The sequence below is a fragment of the Nestor notabilis genome, unplaced genomic scaffold (assembly GCF_000696875.1).
Source record: "Nestor notabilis isolate BGI_N333 unplaced genomic scaffold, ASM69687v1 scaffold16179, whole genome shotgun sequence".
NCBI classification, from domain to species: domain Eukaryota; kingdom Metazoa; phylum Chordata; class Aves; order Psittaciformes; family Psittacidae; genus Nestor; species Nestor notabilis.
The window spans coordinates 16,805-35,123 of record NW_009945223.1 but is presented as its reverse complement, the minus strand read 5'-3'; the positions used below and the strand labels follow the sequence as shown (position 1 = coordinate 35,123).

Below are 18,319 nucleotides of genomic sequence, written 5' to 3'. Positions count from 1 at the left end.
ACTGAGTTGAATGTGATACGTAAGGTACATATAGGCCTAACTCTCTGCTTTAAGAAACCATAACAAAATAACAACGTGTTTTTTAAAAGTGTCTTCTGTTCTGTGCTAGCAGACAACAGGATGTATTAGAGAACCACTACAACTTCTGTGTCAGTTTCATGTGCAGCTTTTGTGACAGTGTTAGTAAACTGTGCTGGCTGTGGTGTCAGTGTGCTATGCATATTAAAGTTTTTTGAATCTCACTAACAATGTTTTTAAAGCAAAGGGATCTACCAGACCCCATGACATATAACTGGGAGATGATTTTTCCTTTTCAGTGAAACACCCTGGTTTAGTATAAAACCTGAAGTTGCTGGGAAAATCTGCTATTAGTTATGGTTGGACCTATTGTAGCTGCATATGCAGAAAAACATATGGTATGAGGCTGAGAGGACAAATATATTGGTATAGTGGTTCAGGAAAACATGCAGAAGTGCTTACAGAAAATAAAAGAAATAATAACAAAGCTAAGGAAAATGTTTTAACTTTCTTCATCAAAGTTCTTGAAGCACTTCCACCTAACAGCATGTAACAGAATCAGATGGATGTGTTAACATGGTCTTAGAGCTCAGCTTTGCATTTTATCTGATCTTAGGGCTACTCTGTACAACTTAGAAGAATATTGGGTCAGTTTAAGAAATACTAGTGCAAGCAGTTCTCAGGTAGCAGAAATCACCAAAATAAACATGGACCTTGTGTCTGTGACTCTGTCAAGGACAGCCACAGGAGGGTGATAATAAGGCTCTGCTGCATTCTCTCAGCTACAAAACCACCATCTTTTGTGGGTGTGCACAGTGCTTTTACAGTCTGTCGGACTGAGTCTATTACAGAGAATATTAAAGTTACTATATTTGTCATTGAACTGTGAAAACTAGTTGTTTAAGCATCAGCTATTCCAAAATATTCCCCTCCCCCAGCTTATTTCTGTGTGACAAAATAACACATGCTTACTCAAGATGATTATATATGAATGTAGAGGGCTTGCATCTAATATTTCTGCACATGTGATGAATTGACCTTGTTTGGCTGCCAGGTGCCCGCCCAGCTGCTCTCTCACTCCCCTTCTCAATCTTACAAGGGAGAAAATAAGGTCAAAAAGCTTGTGGGTTAAGATAAGGACAGGGACACTCCTTACAGGCAAAACAGGCTTGATTTGGGGTCATTTAATTTAATTGCCAATTAAAAATAAAATTGGGTGGCAAGAAACAAAGACAAAACCCAAAATTCTCTAGCCCCTTTCTTTCCAGGCTCAACTTTACTCCTTCATTTGTGACTCCTCTACCTCTTTCCACTGCATCAAGTGGCGCAGGGGGTGCGGAATGGGGGGCTGTGGTCAGTCCATATCAGGTGCTTTCTGCCACTCCATACTTCTCCTCACTCTTTTCCCCTACTCCTCCTGGCTATATATACTTATGTATTTTTCTTCTTGTTAACTTCTCCTTAGGTATAAAGGCTATGCTACGGACTCAACAACTGCCTTAGTGATAGGCCTTCTGTTCTTTATTATTCCAGCAAAAGCATTGACTAAGACTTCAAATGGAGAGAACAGTTGAGTATATTTTGATGTGGATATTACTAAAATAAGGTATCTGAGATGCTATCATAAATATAGCTTATTGCATTTGTTAGAGGAATATTAAATACTAATGTTATGATCTTACTACAGGATAACATCTTACTGGGATATAAAGCACCCCTGGTCTGGAATTCAGTGCCAACAATTAATGTGAGCAGTGGGAGCTAGTATTGTGCAGGAACCTGCAACCTGTAGCCCACCGCCACCAGTGGAAACTATCTTTCCATTGAATGTGGTGGTCTTTGAACAGAACTGCATGCGCAGGGTTGGGTTTATTTTGTTGAAAATGCTGCTGCTTATTTAAGGTACCCTATACAATTTGACGTGGTAGATGAGTGCATTTTCATAAATTTTTCCCTTCCAAGATGGAATTTACCCTGATTAAAGAATGCCTCTGGCTTGTCCTCTTTATGCATTCAATCATACTGCTGAAATCCATGAAATCTGGGGGTTCACAGAGAATGCAAGATCAGAACCTAAATGAGTCTAAATGAAATAGCATTTGCTCAGCAATCTGTCTGAACAACACAGTTTCATTGAGTAAACTCATTGATATCCCACAGCTACCTTCCACACAGGGAAGAGGGCCAATGCTCCACCAGTGGAAACCACTATAGCTTTATTGTCTTCAGGCTGTAACAGTTTTCATCAGCTAAAGATCTGTTCCAGGAAGTGCAGGTTGTTCATATCGAAGACTTTCTCCATGTTATAATGATGACATTTTGCCTTCAAATACTTCCCAAGTACTTCCTCAGACACATTATTTCAAGTTGGTTTTCAATACGTTTTTAAATGTTGTTGGGGGGATTAATTTGGCTTTTTTTTTAAAACAACTTTTTTTTTCCCCCTCTAGCTGTTTTTGGTTACACTCCACTGATTACTTGGAAGGAATTTCAGTCATGCATGCCCTGGGAAATAGCTATTCTTGTTGGTGGCGGATTTGCTCTGGCAGACGGCTGTGAGGTAATGTGATTTGTAGAAGATACTGAACAATTGGCATGACCCACATCAGGAGCCATTCAGACATGCAGTGATTCACAGTTATTCTCTTCTTTCAGGAAGTTATTCTGTAGCAATATTGAACATAATAAATGTGACAAATATTCAAGACATACAGAAAACAGGGTTACAAAAAAAGAGTTTGCTTTGTCTTCAAAGACTATGCACAATGATGACTACTGTTTGTTATTTAATTTAAAACTGATGGTGGTAAGTATTGTGCAGACACAGTGTTGCCAAAGCCTTGTAGTTAATGTCCCATGTCATTGAGGTAACCCCCACATGGAGCCCTGCTGGCTACTCCAGTAAATCGAGCAGGTTTGAACCCAAACTCTGTTTATGAAGCCTAATGTATGCATATTACAATTTTCTGACTATGACTCCTCTAAACATCTCAGAGGTGCAGCTACAAATAAGTGGGATACAGTTTGCATGAGTTCCTATATGACACCACTGAATTAGAAAAATGTGCTTAAAAATATGTGGTAGGAATACAGAAAACATTTAATATTTTTTCTTTTACACAAATAATATTGAGCTCTGCTCAATACCGATACAGTACAAATGAGTAAATTCCTGTTCTATAGCACTTATTAATTTTTCTTTTCAGTGTTTTATAAAACATGATCATGTTGTCATATTCCTTATGCAGGTTTCAAAACTTTCTGAGTGGGTAGCATCTAAATTGACCCCTCTAGGATCACTCCCCTTGTGGCTGGTTATCCTGATATCATGCCTTATTGTCACTTCAGTGACAGAAGTAGCCAGCAATCCAGCTACCATTACAATATTTTTGCCCATACTATCGCCTTTGGTGAGTATAACACAGGTTGTTTTTAATTAGAATCTGCTCTATCATCCATGTAGTAATACAGATGCTCGAAGAGTCAGTTTTAAAAAGTCTCCATAAAATACACCATGCATTATTTTTGCTGTCCTGTGTTGTGCATTGGATATTTGGTTGGTTTGGGGCATTGTTAGAGAAAATGCTGAAAATTCAGTAAAATTAGCTAAAAAATCAATGCTTTAAAATCAACACTATTATTCCTATTTGTGAATAGTCAAATCACTTAAAAAGGACAGCTCTCTTAGTGTTTCTTCAGGACCACATCTTCAGTGAAAATGGTTAACACTGCAACTTTCAAGCTGTGACCAAATTGAAGAGAGCTAATAGAAGTGCTTTATAAGTAATTCTCATCTCTCCTTATATAAATTGTGTCCTGTCTTCTCATCATCTTTATCAAAACATCTAATTCTTTTTTCTTCTTCAAAATTTACTGATCATCTAGTCTGTAGATTTTCCTCTTGGCCAGCCTAGACACATACTAATGCCCTTTCTCTCTCTTACAAAGAAACCTTAGTCCTCGCTTCACTGAATCCCTCCTGTGTATTATACAAAAATTCAACTTTCTCATCTTTCTTGCAGTTTTTTTTGTTTCTAGTGCTTGTGCAATGTGCATACTCTTCGCAACAGTCTTATTTTATGGACTAAACTACAGTTAGAAAACATCAGGCGTGAATTTAAAGTTCAGTAGCTATTCTGTATTAGAATCACCTTTTGTCCTTTAAAGCGTTCCCAGATAAAATCTTAAAAGTGGCTTATCAGAAAAGGTTATTTGTCACTATTTAAACTGGCAGTTCTGTTCACAGTTGACTTGTGTTAATATAATAAGTTTGTATTTATGTATGTCATTTGGCAAATGTGTCCCTTCACAGCTGTTCTCTCTCTTTTATTTTATGATAGGCTGAAGCCATTCATGTGAACCCACTTTTCATTTTGATACCTGCTACCTTGTGTACTTCCTTTGCGTTCCTGCTTCCTGTGGCAAACCCAGCCAATGCCATTGTATTTTCATATGGTCATTTAACTATTATGGACATGGTGAGTTTTAAGCAAAACACCCTAAAGAGGACATCTAGCATTTAAGAAACTTTCTTCAGTGTCTTGATGTGAGTTTCTGCTTTCTTTTTCCTCTGCTTTAGGTGAAGGCTGGTTTGGGCATTAACATCATCGGAGTTGCTGTAGTTATGCTTGCAATTATGACATGGATAGTACCTATATTTGATCTCTATACTTATCCAAGTTGGGCACCAAACATCATTCCTTCTACAAATAGCACTGGGCTGTAAAAAAAAAAAAAAAAGTCCTGGGGATTGGTTTGGATTGTGTTTGTTTCTTTCCTTTTCCCCTGACATGGGGTGAGTCATTTAAAATGCTTTTTGTCACCACAACAATAGGGATCTACATTATTAATATATGCCATATTTTCCAGTCCCAGAGACTGATCGTCCAGTCTGAGAGTCTAATCAGGGAAAGTGCTAGATTTCTGAAATAACATAATCTTACATCAAGCTTCTAATCTAGCTCAGCTAGTCTGAATTTTTGTATCTTCATGTTATGAAGGAAAAAATAAATGTGCATAGCCATTATTACTGGCAGTTTGCCCCCATTCTCAGGGTAGTGGAATAATGAGATTTAGATTTTTTTTATTTCAAATACGTTTTCTTACTATTATGTTGGTGATATTTAGGGTTTGTCAAAGAACATACTAGTTTTCTGTATTCTAGCTTCAAACTCTGTTTGAAATGGTGTTGATCGCAAAGATCAGGCAGGGGATTTTCTTGAACACATAGTTTACAGACCTGTCAAAAATGCATAGAAAACAGCGAAGAGCATCATGACCAGAGTTACACAGCACATTATCTGTTGAGCACCTTGTCATCTGGAAGGAGAACACATAGTTAAGCGTAAGTGTAGTTTACCTCCTTCAAGGACTTCACTGAAACATGTTGTTGCTGTTGTCATGTGATACTTTTCTGGATAAACATGTGTTGATAGATTTGAGTTGATCTATATGAACGGAGTCCAAATTATCATCAAACCTCCCTGCCAAAAGTAGAGATACATTCCCTTGATAAATGAAAGCACAAGATAGGATGCTGAGGATGTGGCACTCAATCCATCAATCAAGACTACAGTGCATCTTCACCAGGAAGCTCATGATCTCTACAGGACAGGTGGCAGTTTAAGCTTACTAGACTCTTAATGTTGTAAACACAAAACAGTGCAATGTAGTCAGAAGAGGAGTTTGGAGTTCAAAAATATCTTCAAATAATGATGCTTTATATGGTTGTTACGTGTTTTTCACAGTAAGGACTACAGCGTTCTTTTCACCTCTTGGGAAGACCCATGACAATTTGTAAAGAGCTTTTAGATAATATTCTGAATCAAAGCTGGATGTATTTAGCTTGGGTCATCCCTTGGGGCACCTCTATGATGGTTGTAAACTTAATCTGTCTTTTACAGATAGTGTAAATTATCTGTTTTCCTAACAACAAAAAAGCACCTTTGTTTTTTGATTAGATTACATCTATTTTTGATAGTGCATACTTAGAGACGTCAGTTACGACTGCTATAATGCCAGAATGCAGTGTATAGAATTCTTATGTATGTAGTTTATTTCTATTAGCTGTAAGTTGCAGATTCGGTTGCAATGAGTTATTAAAGAAGTACTTCTTAATGATGAAGTTTTTGTGTAAATAAGTGCTAGCTATACACACCACCACATTTTTCAGCCTGACTGAGCCTGCTATCTCCTTAGGATGGCTACCTCCCTTTTCTTTATCTTTCTTTTGTGATTTTTATGCAGTGCTTGGCAAAATAGGGCTACATCCACGACTAGGCCAATCAGGAGATGCCACTGTATAAAGAATGTTAATGAATCCCCTGCAGTAATGATTATGATTACAGATACGCAACACTTGTCTAAGTGAAGACTAATTTATCAGGTACTACAGGGAAGTGCTAATCCCAGATACAGGTCTTGGATTATATCATATGGTGTCTTCCCAGAAGGATGTGCAGCACAGAAAGAAGGAACACATGGTTTATCCAGGCCTTTGGTCCTGCAGACATAGAGAGGAGAACCAGCTAAGAGAAAGCTCTTTAACGTTCCCATGTATCACCTGTCCGGTTCTGTCAGTAATTTCCAGATCGTTCAAGAGCAGTGGCAACAGTGAACCGTAGAATATTTCAAGTAGAAGGGATCTCAGAAGACCATCACACTCTTGCTCAAAGCAAGGTTATTACTGAATTCGGAGCAGGTTGCTCAGGGATTTGTCGTCACATCCTGAAAATCTCCACAAAGTAGATGGCACAATTTCCCTGGGTAATGTTCTCCAGTGATTTACGTCCTTGTGGTGGAATGTTTTGCCTTCAAGCAAATGAACAAACATTTTTTTTTTTAATGGAATAGACTCGTTTTTCTTCCTTTTATTTGTGACAGATTCCTTTCTGTGTGTAAAACTCTTTGTTTTTTTTTTTTTTAATTTTTATTGAAACATGAAAAAGGGAGACACTTCTCTTCGTGGCTTTACTGTCACCACTCCCAGTGGAAGTGATATTTTCAGTCTCCACTGGTGTGCTCTGCAAAGAATTACAAGTATTATAATCATGTGGCAACTGTTGTTCAGCCAGAGGAGATTTGTTAATTGCTTATAAGCAGTCCCCCAGTGTTATTAATGTTAGAAATATGGAATTGGTTGTTGTAACCTTAGCCTTGAATATGACATTGAGGTCCATGAATGCACTGCTCTGTGAAATCATGCTTTGACACCTGTATTCTCTCTTCAAGTTGCGTATCTTCATGAAAGAAAATAATCATTTAGCACCATTTAAGAGAATTCTTGAGGAGGTGTTGTCTGTAATAAGTGATACCGTTTTCAGTGTAAGCTGTAGCTCAGTTTGTGCCGGATAATTTCCACCTGTTTATTTGCTTTACTCTTTGGCTTATTCATAGTATCATAGATAATATGATAACAAAGGCCCATCACATCTGAACCCTCACATAATGCAGACCACAGAATTTCACTAAAGTATTTTTCCGTGACAAGCAGCATGACAAAGTATCTTAGTATAGAAAAAAGAAGATTCAAATTGTTTAATGAAGGATATAGTTTTAAAAACTATTTTCACTGCAATCTGTGTGTACAGTGGATAATATGTAAAGAGAGAAGGGAATGATTAGTAAAGACAGTCATCTATTGGGCCATGTGTATTTACAAGTTATCAAAATGAAATGCAGTGACCAGCATATTACCTGTCACAATGTACCAAATTAGTGACAAAAATGAAATGCTCAAACATGATGTTTGTGAGAGATCGTATCTCATAAGTAAGCCAGACATGAATAAATGAGTTGGTAGTAGTGGGAATGTAAGGTTTCACAAGGATTTTTTTTTCCTTTTTTGCCTTAAGTTTGAGGAACGGATCAGACACAATCTTTGAGCTGAAATATTACTGTTGCTACCTTATTTTTAAAGCTTTTAAGAACCTTCTAAGTCAAAAATGAACAACTCTGCAATGCAGAGATTAATATTGCTAGAACTTACCTGAGAGCATTGAAATGGAGGAAAAAGGGAATTTCAGTGTGGTTGGCTCTCTAGGTACCCAGTGGTTAGATATGGCTCAGAACAAAAGCTGACTGCCAGCAGAACACGTGCTCTTCGTATGTCCCTGTTATATACATTGCTTTGTCCAGAGTTTGTGAGTATTGTGAAAAACAGTGGAAATGCATCTGTAATTAAGAGTTGATTAATATATGATGATTACTTTAACTATTTGTAAATTGTTTTGTGCATAATTTTCATAATACAATGGTGTGTTTTTTCCTTAGTCTCAGCTTAGTCTGATTAGTCTACTGTATTAGTATGTAAGTAATATTTATGACTTACTATTTATTTGTGGTCCCATACCTGCTGAATTAAATGGAGCCTTTGCCATCTACTTCTTTATAGGAGTTGTGACAGGTCTTTGTTCTCCTTTTCTATGGCCATGCTATATTTAATATAGTTTCACTTTGCTTTTGGAAGATATGCTTTTCAATTACCAGAAACCACAAAATGAGCGAACCCTGGAAAAAGCTTCTTGACTGTTCTGTTACTACGATCAGAAAATCAGCTCAATCTTGCTGTATAAATCCCCTTACATTTTTATAAAATGAAATATCTGTGTTTGTTTACTGCAAGGGTCTTGCTTGTATAAAGTCAACCAGACTAGCCTGAGGGCTTGCTGAAAAGCAGAGCAGCTCAGGAAGGGCATAATGAAAAAAACAAAGCCTTATACCCTGGATCTTACAACTTTTTGATTAAGTGTAGACATCAAACCAGTTTGCATACTCATTACAAGACTCAAAAGAGTGGTTTATGTTACATGCAGTTGCTGGCAGGATCGGAATGCTTCTAGTGACCCTTTAGATGCATGGGGTCTAGTCCGTACCCCCTCTGCTGCCCTGCCACTGGCAGCCTGCAGTAGGATGCTGGTTGGCCTGATGGTGACACACTGCTGCCCCAGAGCTCCTGCCCTGAGGATATCCCCCAGTGGTCAGGTCTGCACAGACATCAGATTGCTTTGCAACTATTAGTTATAAATTATAACTTCAGCTATCAGGTTATTTGTATCTGCAAAGTTGATTTGATGATTTACAGTTTTTAACGACTACTGAACTCTTTGTCAGTGTTATTCCTTGATACTTTTGCCTTCTGTTTTTGGAAGCTGTTGCATGTTACCTTACCTTCTCAATGTTTAATTTCTGTACAACTTTCCTTTACAATACTGACCTACTATTTTAAAAATAAACATTTCCCAAACACTGTACAGTGAAACATGTATTTAGTGGTAAATTAACAAAAGCTAAACTTGTGGTCTGTGAAGAAAGGTTATCTTGCAATAAAAGTGCCTGAGATTTCTTAAACTTTTTTTTATTATTATAATATCTCAATACATTATATACATGGCAGAGAAGAGTACCTGCTGAGACTAACTTAAGCTTATTGGATATCAAAAAAGCCCACTTTTAAAATAATGAAAAAAAGGAGAAAGGTCTTTTAGCTTCATAAAGCAGACATAGTGAAAACTCTGCTCTCTGCTAGGTTTTTCGACAAACACAGAAGAAATACATCACACTTTCTGGTGCTTCATTAGAAAATCAGAAAGCAATGCATATACCTGTGCAAAATAGTCCCTGAGTGCCTGGTACCTGATTCAATGCCCCTTCAGGAAGAATCATCTTAGGTCAGGGTGCTGGAGCAGACTCATGAGGGTGGCTGGAAGAGCCACTTCCAAGCATTTCAGTTGGTCATCCTTCTATGAAGGGCCTTGGGTTCTGCCATGTTCCGTTGTGGTAAATGTGGAAACTTGGGTGTCAAGCACAAGAGTAGGCTTCAGATTCCTGTTTTAAGTTCTTGAAACTCCTGTACAAGATACGGTGAAAAACTCGGTACCACATAGGGGCTGAAAGACCAGCAAGTTGATACAACCAAACCATCCAAAATAAAATGCTAATGAAAAGGATGTGCCTGAAACTCTGTTCTCAGGCATTGATTCAAGACTGCAGGGCATTTTCGTGCAACCTGCTTTCTTCACTTAGAGATTTCCGTTTCCATCCTCCAACATCCTCTAAAAACACAGGAAGCATGAAAACTTCTTTTGCGATGCTTCCTCAAACACTGACTGATTTGAACTCTCAGCTGTTGATGTTACCAGGCTATAAGATGCATTGTTCTGCTGACAGACTCTGTGTAGCCAAAACAGAAAAATTCATGAGCCCCCAGAGGATAGCTGTAAGCCCACAGCATGGGCAATCAGCTGTGAAGGGAAGGTCTGGGTCTAGCAGCTGTGACCACTTTTGCTTTCTCCCACTGACAGTACCCCAAGGCACAGGGAGAGATGTTCACCCTGGGCAGCTGAGGGTGAGAATGTCTTGCTGTAGCTGGACTGTGGTTCCACACCCCACAGAGATGACATTCAGACATTTGGAGATGGCTAAATTAGGAATCGATCTGAAGAGTCGGAGTAATTTAACATTTCCAGGACTAAGCAGGCAGCCAGATTCACAGATTTTTCATTGGATATAGGCCTTTGGGTAAGTAAGCATGAAAAAAAGTTCAAAGCCTGTGTTAAAATACAGAAGTTGGACCTTCAGGCCAGGTGGTTTTCTCGAAAAATGAAACAATCTTTTTGCTGTAAGTGGGATTTAACACAAGATTCACTGGGATTTATCAGGCAAAGAGGCTCAGCCTTTACAGTAAACAGACATCACTGAGGTAAGTCATTCTTCACCCCAAACATTGTAATTCATGCTATATGATGTCCATCTTCATCTGTGCACACCATCAGTATAGCTAGGAAAGCAAACATAAAGTGGCAAGCATATGCACTAAAGCTACACAACATAAGGATTCCAGACTAAGTCTGGAATAACTAAGCCACAAACATTTGCTAGTTTTTGCTATTTGGCTCAGCAGAAGTAAACAGTATAAAAGTCTCTTGTTTATTGTAGCACTTGCCTGAATGCATAACAAATGGCAAAAGCATTTTCCGCTCTCCTAAATGATTTCTCTGAAGAATTGGCCTCTATCAGACTTTTATGTTGTCTTGTAAAACTCTGTCTCTTATTGAAAAGAAATAGAAGGAATAAAAGAAAAAAAGAAAATAAATGAGAAAGGCAAAGGAGCAAGGAAGAAGGAAAGGGATGGAAAGAGAGAGAGAGAACCTACAATCTGCAGTTCTGAGTCTCACCTTTCAAAACTGGTAATGATCCATGCACAAGACTGACAACTTTTGCTGACATCCTTCCTGCATTTGAAAAGTTCAGTTTGTATAATGTAGAAACCCATGTGCTGGCTAGTTCTTTCTTTAGATGCTATTATAATGCATCAGAGGAGAAGGAAATGGATGGCATAGATAGCACCATAATTTTCCCTGTTCACACTGTGAAAGCAGATGGAGTTTTGCACCCATTAAGAACAATTCCTCAATTCCAATAAGCTATTAACCCTTTCGTGTTTGCACTGCATATCTTCAGTGTAGCAGTTATCAAATTCATGGCAATATCTCGTGAATGATGGTTTCACACATCACCTGAAATTCTTAGGTGAAGCACTCTTCATGTAAGAGTGAATTATGGCTAAAGCCTTATAATTAGACTTGATCTTCCAGTGCCTTCCTGCAACCACGTACTCCCTCACTCTGAAGTTGTATTGTACTTCCAGGATGATTTTACAGATCACATGATAAAAATAGATTGTGTTACACATGGTACTGACAAGGTCAATGAAGGCTATTAGATTTCCAGGAGCACAGGAATTTTCTGCTTCTGCTACACAGCTGTGATGGGACCAAATCACAGGAAACCTTAATGTTCTCCTAGCTAACCGGAGTTGGAAATTCCCATCTGCTCTGATTCCTCTTCAAAGCTAACAAAGCACAGCAGTGGACATCTGATCTTGGTCCAGTCAAACAGGTTTCCTGTCTATAATGGTCCCTCAAAATGTGTCACAACGAAAGTTAACTAAATGTTAGCTGGACCCTAGCCCAGCCTCTCCCCATGGACTTTACCTTGCTCTGTCACACAGGAGCACAGCTCTTGGGAGAGCTCTGGACATGGTCTTCTGACAGTAGATACCACTACAAGCAGCTTGCAGTCCAGGCAGGTGTCCTCAACCTGATTCAGCTTCTGCAACAGTCTCCAGAACGAGTCTCCCCTAAGCACAACTTGAGCCTTCTTCCTTGTCCACATCTGAGAAATGTCAAGCTATCTCTGATCTGAAACCACTGAGGTGTTTTCCTGACAAGTAGATCACATTAGCAGAAAAGTAAAAATAAAAAGTAACAATAGTAAAATAATAGTAAAATACAGTAGTAAAACAATAGCAATAAAATAAAAAGTAACAACAGGAAAATAATAGTAAAATACAATACTAAAACAATAGCAAAAAAATAAAAAGTAACAATAGTAATAATTACTGCTACCTACTGTATTGTGTAGGGCTGTAGCAAAATTGTTGAGTGTCTTAGGTTAGAAAAGCAAATGAGACTAAAAACCCTTTTAAGAAACTGTTGACAGACAACATTAATGGAAGTTTTGAGCTAGTTAGCAGTGGATCAGAGCCATAGAAAATCCCACTCATTTGACTCACAAAAATAGTATGAAACCTTTTCAGTGTGACTACCCAAGGTTGTGTTGCTGAAATCCATTTGTAAATAAAATTCATATACTCTTCCCACATCAATAAAATCACATCACTTGATTATGGTTGCAAATTAAATAGAACTGTTTCCCAAGATACATGCTCCCGTAGGATAAAATGATGTATCTCAGCAGGACCAAGGAAATAATTGCAAGCATTATATTGCTTTCTTTCTTAATTGTGAAAATAGCTGAAGATTGACTGAAATGAGGAATTGGCTTGGGCTTTTCTCATTTTTTTTTTCCTGTGGCTACTAAAGTCTCAAAGCAAAGAAATAGAAAATGTTTTTGTAGCTACTTATTATTACAAATTTGAAGGAGAAATATTTCTTTGTAATTTTTATTATAGTCAAGACAGTAATGATATTGTATTAACAATACTTATAATTGCAAAAAGTGTGGTAAAATAATTAAATGGTTTGAATTTGGTTAACATAGCATTTGCAGGTGATAATGCTGCTATTAGCTTCAGGAGGTACTACTTCAAGTAGAAATTAATAGCTAATGAGAAAAGAGATCTGTATTCAGGTAAATTTCAAGTTCATTTACCGAATCATGTACAAGAAAGAAGACTTCGGATATCACATTACAGACAGTCATATAATGCAGATTCTAATCCCTGATACATAATCTAAATTTTTCTTGCTTAAATTAGTCACATCTCAGCTAGCACCAGAGGACATGGTAATCGGTTGATCGTTGTTCTCCATAAATGTTTCTTTTTTTCTCTGTTTTTAACACTTAGAGCTGCCATTCTGTCCCTTAATTCAGACTTCTGTTTTCTAGCATAAACTACTAAGTTGTTTCTGTATGTTCCTGGGCACAATGTCAATGGCCAGTCATGGGTAAAGAAATCAAACACATGCAAAGAGACGATCTATACCTTACTCAGTATGTGAGTCTGACTAGATATACTGCTCATGTCATTCATTACCTGTGAAATTTAGTAGCCTGATGTCCTGAGTACCCGTGAAAAATTGATACAAAAGTATGGGAAAAGCCATGTATGTTTTAAGCAAAGTGTAAGTATTTAACTGATAAAGATTTCAGTAGGATGTCGGGATGGTGGATTTTTCAACACTCAACCATTTTGCATTGCTAAATCGCCTCTAGTTCTTTTCTACTTTATAATCATTATTTTCTAAACCTTTTATCTTTTTATCATTTTTTTGCCATCTTCTGGATATTCTGCAGTATAGTCACAGCCCTCCTGAATGCAGAGGTGCACGCAGAGATGGCAATCTCTGTGGATCCAATAATATAGGCACATATACCTGATAAATCTAGATAAGACCACATCAGTTCTGAGTGTAATGCAATAATTATTTTAAACCTCCCACCTCTCTTCATTCATCCCAAAATGAAGATTATGTATTGTCTTTAATTCATTTTGAAGAAGCATCTCACTTTGTGAACCACTATAGATCTCACACTTTTTCTGTCCTACTCCTGTCCAATTAAGTCCTTAAGGCCAGCCCAGAAGGCAATTATATCCTGGGCTGCATAAAAAGGAGTGTGACCAGCAGGTCAAGGGAGGTGGCTTTGCTCTGCTTTCATGAGACCTCACCTGGAGTCCTGCATTCAGTTCTGGGGTCCCCAGTAAAAGACATGCATAGACCTCTTGGTTTCAGAGGTCCACAAAAAGGATGGTCCAGAGGAGGGCCACAAAAATTTACCAGGGGAATGGAACACCTCTCCTGTGAGGAAAGGCTAAGGCAGTTGGAGTCTGGAGAAGAGAAGGCTCTGGGAGACCTTAGAGCAGTCTTCCAGTACCTAAAGGGCACCTACAAGAAATCCAGAGAGGGACTTTTTACAAGGGCATGTAAGAATAAGACAAAGGGGAATGGTTTTAAACTGAAAGAGGGGAAATTTACATTACCTATTAAGAAGAAATTCTTTACTGTGAGGATGGTGAGACACTGGAACCGGTTGCCCAGAGAAGTTGTGGCTTCTGGACAGTGTTCAAGGCCAGGCTGGACAGGGCTTTGAGCAATTATCAAATATTTGGACCTAAGGACCCTGTTATTGCAAAAGCTGTGGGAACCCAGATGTTGTACTGAAAAGACAGTCTGTTTCTCAAATGTACACAGAAATGGAATGGATGTGATTCATCACTAATTTTTTAAGGGAGACATTAGGCACTCTACTTACATTCAATTTATCTGTGAAAAATTACTCTCTGAAATTTAATCAGAAGTTCAATATTTTATATTAGGTTCTAGAGTTTTCTTTTTCAAAAACATAGGCAACCATGTCGTTTCAGCTATGTTTTTTCTTTACCTGACTTCTTTCTCACTGTGTCACCTGTGCTAAAGGAATTTTGCTAAAATGAAAATAAATGAAACATTCTCAGTGTGAAGAGACAAAGAAATGGGCTTTTTATTGCTTCATGTTTTTCTGCTTTAGGATTTTCTGCTTTAGGATGTACATCATTACTGAAATAATTATTCAGGACAACATTGAAAGCTCTTTAAACAGCTGAGCAGAAACATAAACCTAGGATGTAATGGAGTGACAATTTTGTCTATTTTATTTCTGAGGAGTGTCGTATTTATACATGTGTTGCTGGTTTCACAGAACACTGATGAAGTGCCTCTAAGAAGCAAGCAACGGCGTTTGAATTATTTAAGGAAACATTCACAGCACTGTAATGACTACTAACCCATCTCAAGAATAAAGATCAGTAAATCTGTTAGGGTCCTTGAGTTTTGCCTTGCTGGTATTTCCAAGTCCACTAGCTCATTTCAGTATTAAAGAAAGGTAGTGTCATAGAATCACAGAATCATAGAATAGTTAGGGTTGGAAAGGACCTCAAGGTCATCTAGTTCCAACCCCCCTGTCATGGGCAGGGACACCTCGCATCAAACCATGTTCCCAAGGCTCTGTCCAACCTGGCCTTGAACATTGCCAGGGATGAAGCATTCACAACTTCCTTGGGCAACCTATTCCAGTTGCCTCACCACCCTCACTGTGAAGAACTTCTTTGTTATATCTAATCTAAACTTCTCCTGTTTACGTCTGAAGCCATTACCCTTGTCCTACCACTACAGTCCCTAATGAAGAGTCCAATATAATTTGACCCTGAATTTATTAATGGCCTATGCCACTAACTGGACTGCAAGTAGAAGTTAGAGAAACACAAGGAAGATGAAACTAAATAAGCATCGACACACTTTTTTTAAGTTTTAGTTTTAATTGGCATTGCCTCATCTAATCATTAAGTGAAGCAAATACGCAACATTACATACTCAGCTATAAATCTATTAGCATCAGAAGCTGTTCAATAGATCTGTGACCAAATAATAAATTATATTCATGGAGCAACATGGTACTCACCCCTTTTTTTTTTGAAAGAGTTCATGTGCAGAAGCTCAGCGTAGAGGCTAAGAGAGGACCCTGGGGTAGAATTCATGGGCTTCTTCACCATTTTGCTTTTGCCTCATGCTAACCAGTAGCTCAATATTCCTCTGCTTTTTTTTTTTTCTTGGCTGCATCAACACTATGAAAGATGATGGAAAATAACCCTTTCTCTCACTTTCTTTTAGGAGATTGATGACATTCAAAAGAAGATGCTCAATATTTTTTTAATTTATATGAACTAGAATTAGTATTTCCATTGCAACAAGGAGAAAAGCCATAGAAAATTGAGATTTGTAAAGGTTATAAGAAGCTGCATGGTGTGTCAAAACTTTCACTGTATTCTTTTGTGAAATTTATATATAAAATAAAAATTCTCCCCAGTTGCGATAATACAGTTCAGTACATCATATCACTTTCCAGCTTTAGCAAAATGCAGTCAAATTCAGTAGTAAAGGGGACAATGCAGGACACAATACTGTTAAAAATGCAGAGCCAGGATGACATGGTTTAAACAGACATAAAAATTAGGAAAAAATGATGCTGCACTGTCCAGGTGTAGCTCAAAATGTTACCTCTTCATTCTGCATAAGAACACTACCACAATTAATAACTCACACCTGCATAATGCATCAGCAACAAATACTAATGGTCAGTTCAAGACTTGCCTGCCTTAGCCAGATTGTTCATTCATTTAAATGGGCTTTATATAACCTGATCATAAGACTGATTTATATGAAACTGCTTACCCAACCTATATGTACACTGTGACATGAATGTGGCTGTAAAGAAGTATAGTATACTATACCATCTGCTGATAACTGAGTAGTGTGTTATCATTTTACATTGTCTTAAAGTAGCGCAGATGAGGCTTATGTTGAGTATGATGTGCTAATATTGTATATTATCCAGGCCTGCCAATAGCAAAGTCAACTAAGGTTAACTTTTCCCTAGACTGAGAGCTACCCATAGGTGAGACAGCCTCCTCTTTAGACAGTAGAGATTGGTGGGACTAGGCATGATCCCTAGACCTCACATTTTGGAGGTAGTAGATGATAAAGAAAACCTCAAATTCCTTTTAGGACTTAAAGCAAGGAATTTTGTATGCTTCCATACTGGCTGGCTTTCCTAGCTAGTTCAGTTTCCAGCTCATTTTTATAACAGCAATCCTCTCCTCTGTATTGTCACACTCCTTTTATCCTGAAATAAATGCTCAAGCGCAGGCACAAAAAAGGAAGAAATTATCTAGAGATCCCTCAGGAGGCTGGATTAGGGTCTGGCCAACCTTGTTCAATCAGGAATGCTTCATTGTACAAAAATGCCACACAGTGAATAAATCCCAGATTTCCAATACCCCTAATAACTGTTTGTTCGGTCATCATTGCTTTTCCTTTGATGTGCCCCACAACCATGCCAGCTGGTATCAGGGCAGATCCTCCACACAGACAGGAGTGCCAGCATGTGGAGAGCAAAAGAGAGAATTATGATTTATTTAAGATACTGTCATCTTTAAACATCCCTTGAACACAGAGTACCAGGAGAACTTGGCCATTGTAGAAATAACCATCTGAAAGAGTCTTGCCAACTAAGACACTGTCCTGTGTCTTAGCTGGCAAGACTATATTATATCAATAAACTGTATTTATTTACAGTTTAAATAAACAGACCCATTTTGCGGCAAATCAATGTCTTTGTATCATAGGAAGAAATACTGCTCTCCAATAATTTAAGATTGTGCTATGTGGTCAGCCACTGAATGGAAATACTACTAATATGACTTACAGAACTTAAAGCCTAAAGGTGAATTCTGATCAAATAATCTGTCTTGCCTGCCCTTAAAAATCCTGGAGATATAAGATTTCCCTTTAATACATGTAACACTAACAACCTTTATCATCCATGGGCTGGATGGTGGGTGGAAAGAGCATAGCTCTTTCATTGTTCTGTGTTCAAAAGGAAGATGTTCTAACTAGTGAGTTTTGCTGGAAATACAGTAGAATGCTGTGGTAGGGTGTATTTTTGTTGCATTCTCATAATTTGGGTTGAAGCTGGATGCCAAAATATCCTTTTACTTCAAAAAAGGTATGGGGAAGAAAAAGCAACTGCTGGCATTTATGGTAAACGAATGACAGATATGAATATATAATAACATGTTCATAACACGATAGAAGAACTAAATATATATTCACAAACAGAATCTCCAGGAATCCTAATCTGACAAGCTGTGGCTATATTTTGGCAACAGCAACAACAAAAAATTGACATCATAGAAATGCACATTACTACTCCCTTTTTTCTGTTCTCTTTATCAAATACAGAT

The 18,319-nt window shown here is 37.9% G+C and overlaps 1 protein-coding gene across 1 annotated transcript; it reads left to right on the top strand.

The window, feature by feature from the left end:
- Nucleotides 1–1,483: 1,483 nt before the first annotated feature.
- Nucleotides 1,484–4,744, top strand: LOC104412156 (solute carrier family 13 member 1-like; the record flags this gene model as incomplete). Its single annotated transcript, XM_010022775.1, has 5 exons — nt 1,484–1,587; nt 2,469–2,578; nt 3,267–3,428; nt 4,359–4,496; nt 4,598–4,744. Coding segments are annotated over 5 exons (661 nt in total), but the record flags the coding sequence as incomplete, so codon positions are not given.
- Between the last annotated feature and the right edge of the window lie 13,575 nt (nt 4,745–18,319).